Consider the following 838-nt stretch of genomic DNA (forward strand, 5'->3'; position numbering starts at 1 on the left):
AAAAATCCATTTTTCAAGTCTCAATCATCTAATAGTTTTGAAATTTTCAGGTTGACATCGACTTTGATAAAGATCCAATTGGAGTTGGGAAGGATGGGGAAAATGTTTACTTCAAGGATATCTGGCCTGGTAATGACGAAATTGCAGAGGTGAATAATTGTCTTATACATTCATGATAAATATTTCTCCATGGTGATCAGATAGCTTTTCAACCTTAGAGCATGCTGAATGGTTATATTCATGTAGGTTGTTCAATCTAGTGTGCTGCCTGATATGTTTAAGAGTACTTATGAGGCTATAACGAAAGGCCACCCCATGTGGAACCAGCTCCCTGTACAGGCTTCCACACTTTACTCTTGGGATCCTAAATCTACCTATATTCACGAGCCTCCGTACTTCAAGGACATGACTATGGATCCACCGGGTCCACATGGAGTGAATGATGCCTTCTGCTTGCTTGTTTTTGGTGACAGTATAACCACAGATCATATTTCTCCCGCCGGAAGCATCCCCAAGGACAGCCCTGCTGCAAAGTATCTCCTTGAGCGTGGAGTTGATAGGAAAGATTTCAATTCCTACGGTAGCCGACGTGGCAATGATGAGGTGATGGCTAGAGGCACTTTTGCCAATATCCGCTTGGTTAACAAGCTCTTGAATGGAGAAGTGGGCCCTAAAACAGTCCACATTCCAACAGGAGAGAAGCTGTATGTATTTGATGCAGCCATGGTGAGTTCCAAATCCTTTTTCTTTTTAACTCTTGTTCATGTCCTTTGCAGTCAATTTACTTCCACTCAACTGTTTTCACATAGTGGAGTGAATATACCTCTGCACTTCTTTT

At 41.9% G+C, this 838-nt stretch overlaps 1 protein-coding gene across 1 annotated transcript; it reads left to right on the top strand.

The window, feature by feature from the left end:
• Nucleotides 1-50: 50 nt before the first annotated feature.
• On the top strand, nt 51-726 carry LOC112094908 (aconitate hydratase, cytoplasmic-like; the record flags this gene model as incomplete). Its single annotated transcript, XM_024176612.1, has 2 exons — nt 51-149; nt 247-726. Coding segments are annotated over 2 exons (579 nt in total), but the record flags the coding sequence as incomplete, so codon positions are not given.
• Nucleotides 727-838: the final 112 nt, after the last annotated feature.

Source organism: Morus notabilis, unplaced genomic scaffold, assembly GCF_000414095.1.
Source record: "Morus notabilis unplaced genomic scaffold, ASM41409v2 C11325930, whole genome shotgun sequence".
Classification (NCBI taxonomy): domain Eukaryota; kingdom Viridiplantae; phylum Streptophyta; class Magnoliopsida; order Rosales; family Moraceae; genus Morus; species Morus notabilis.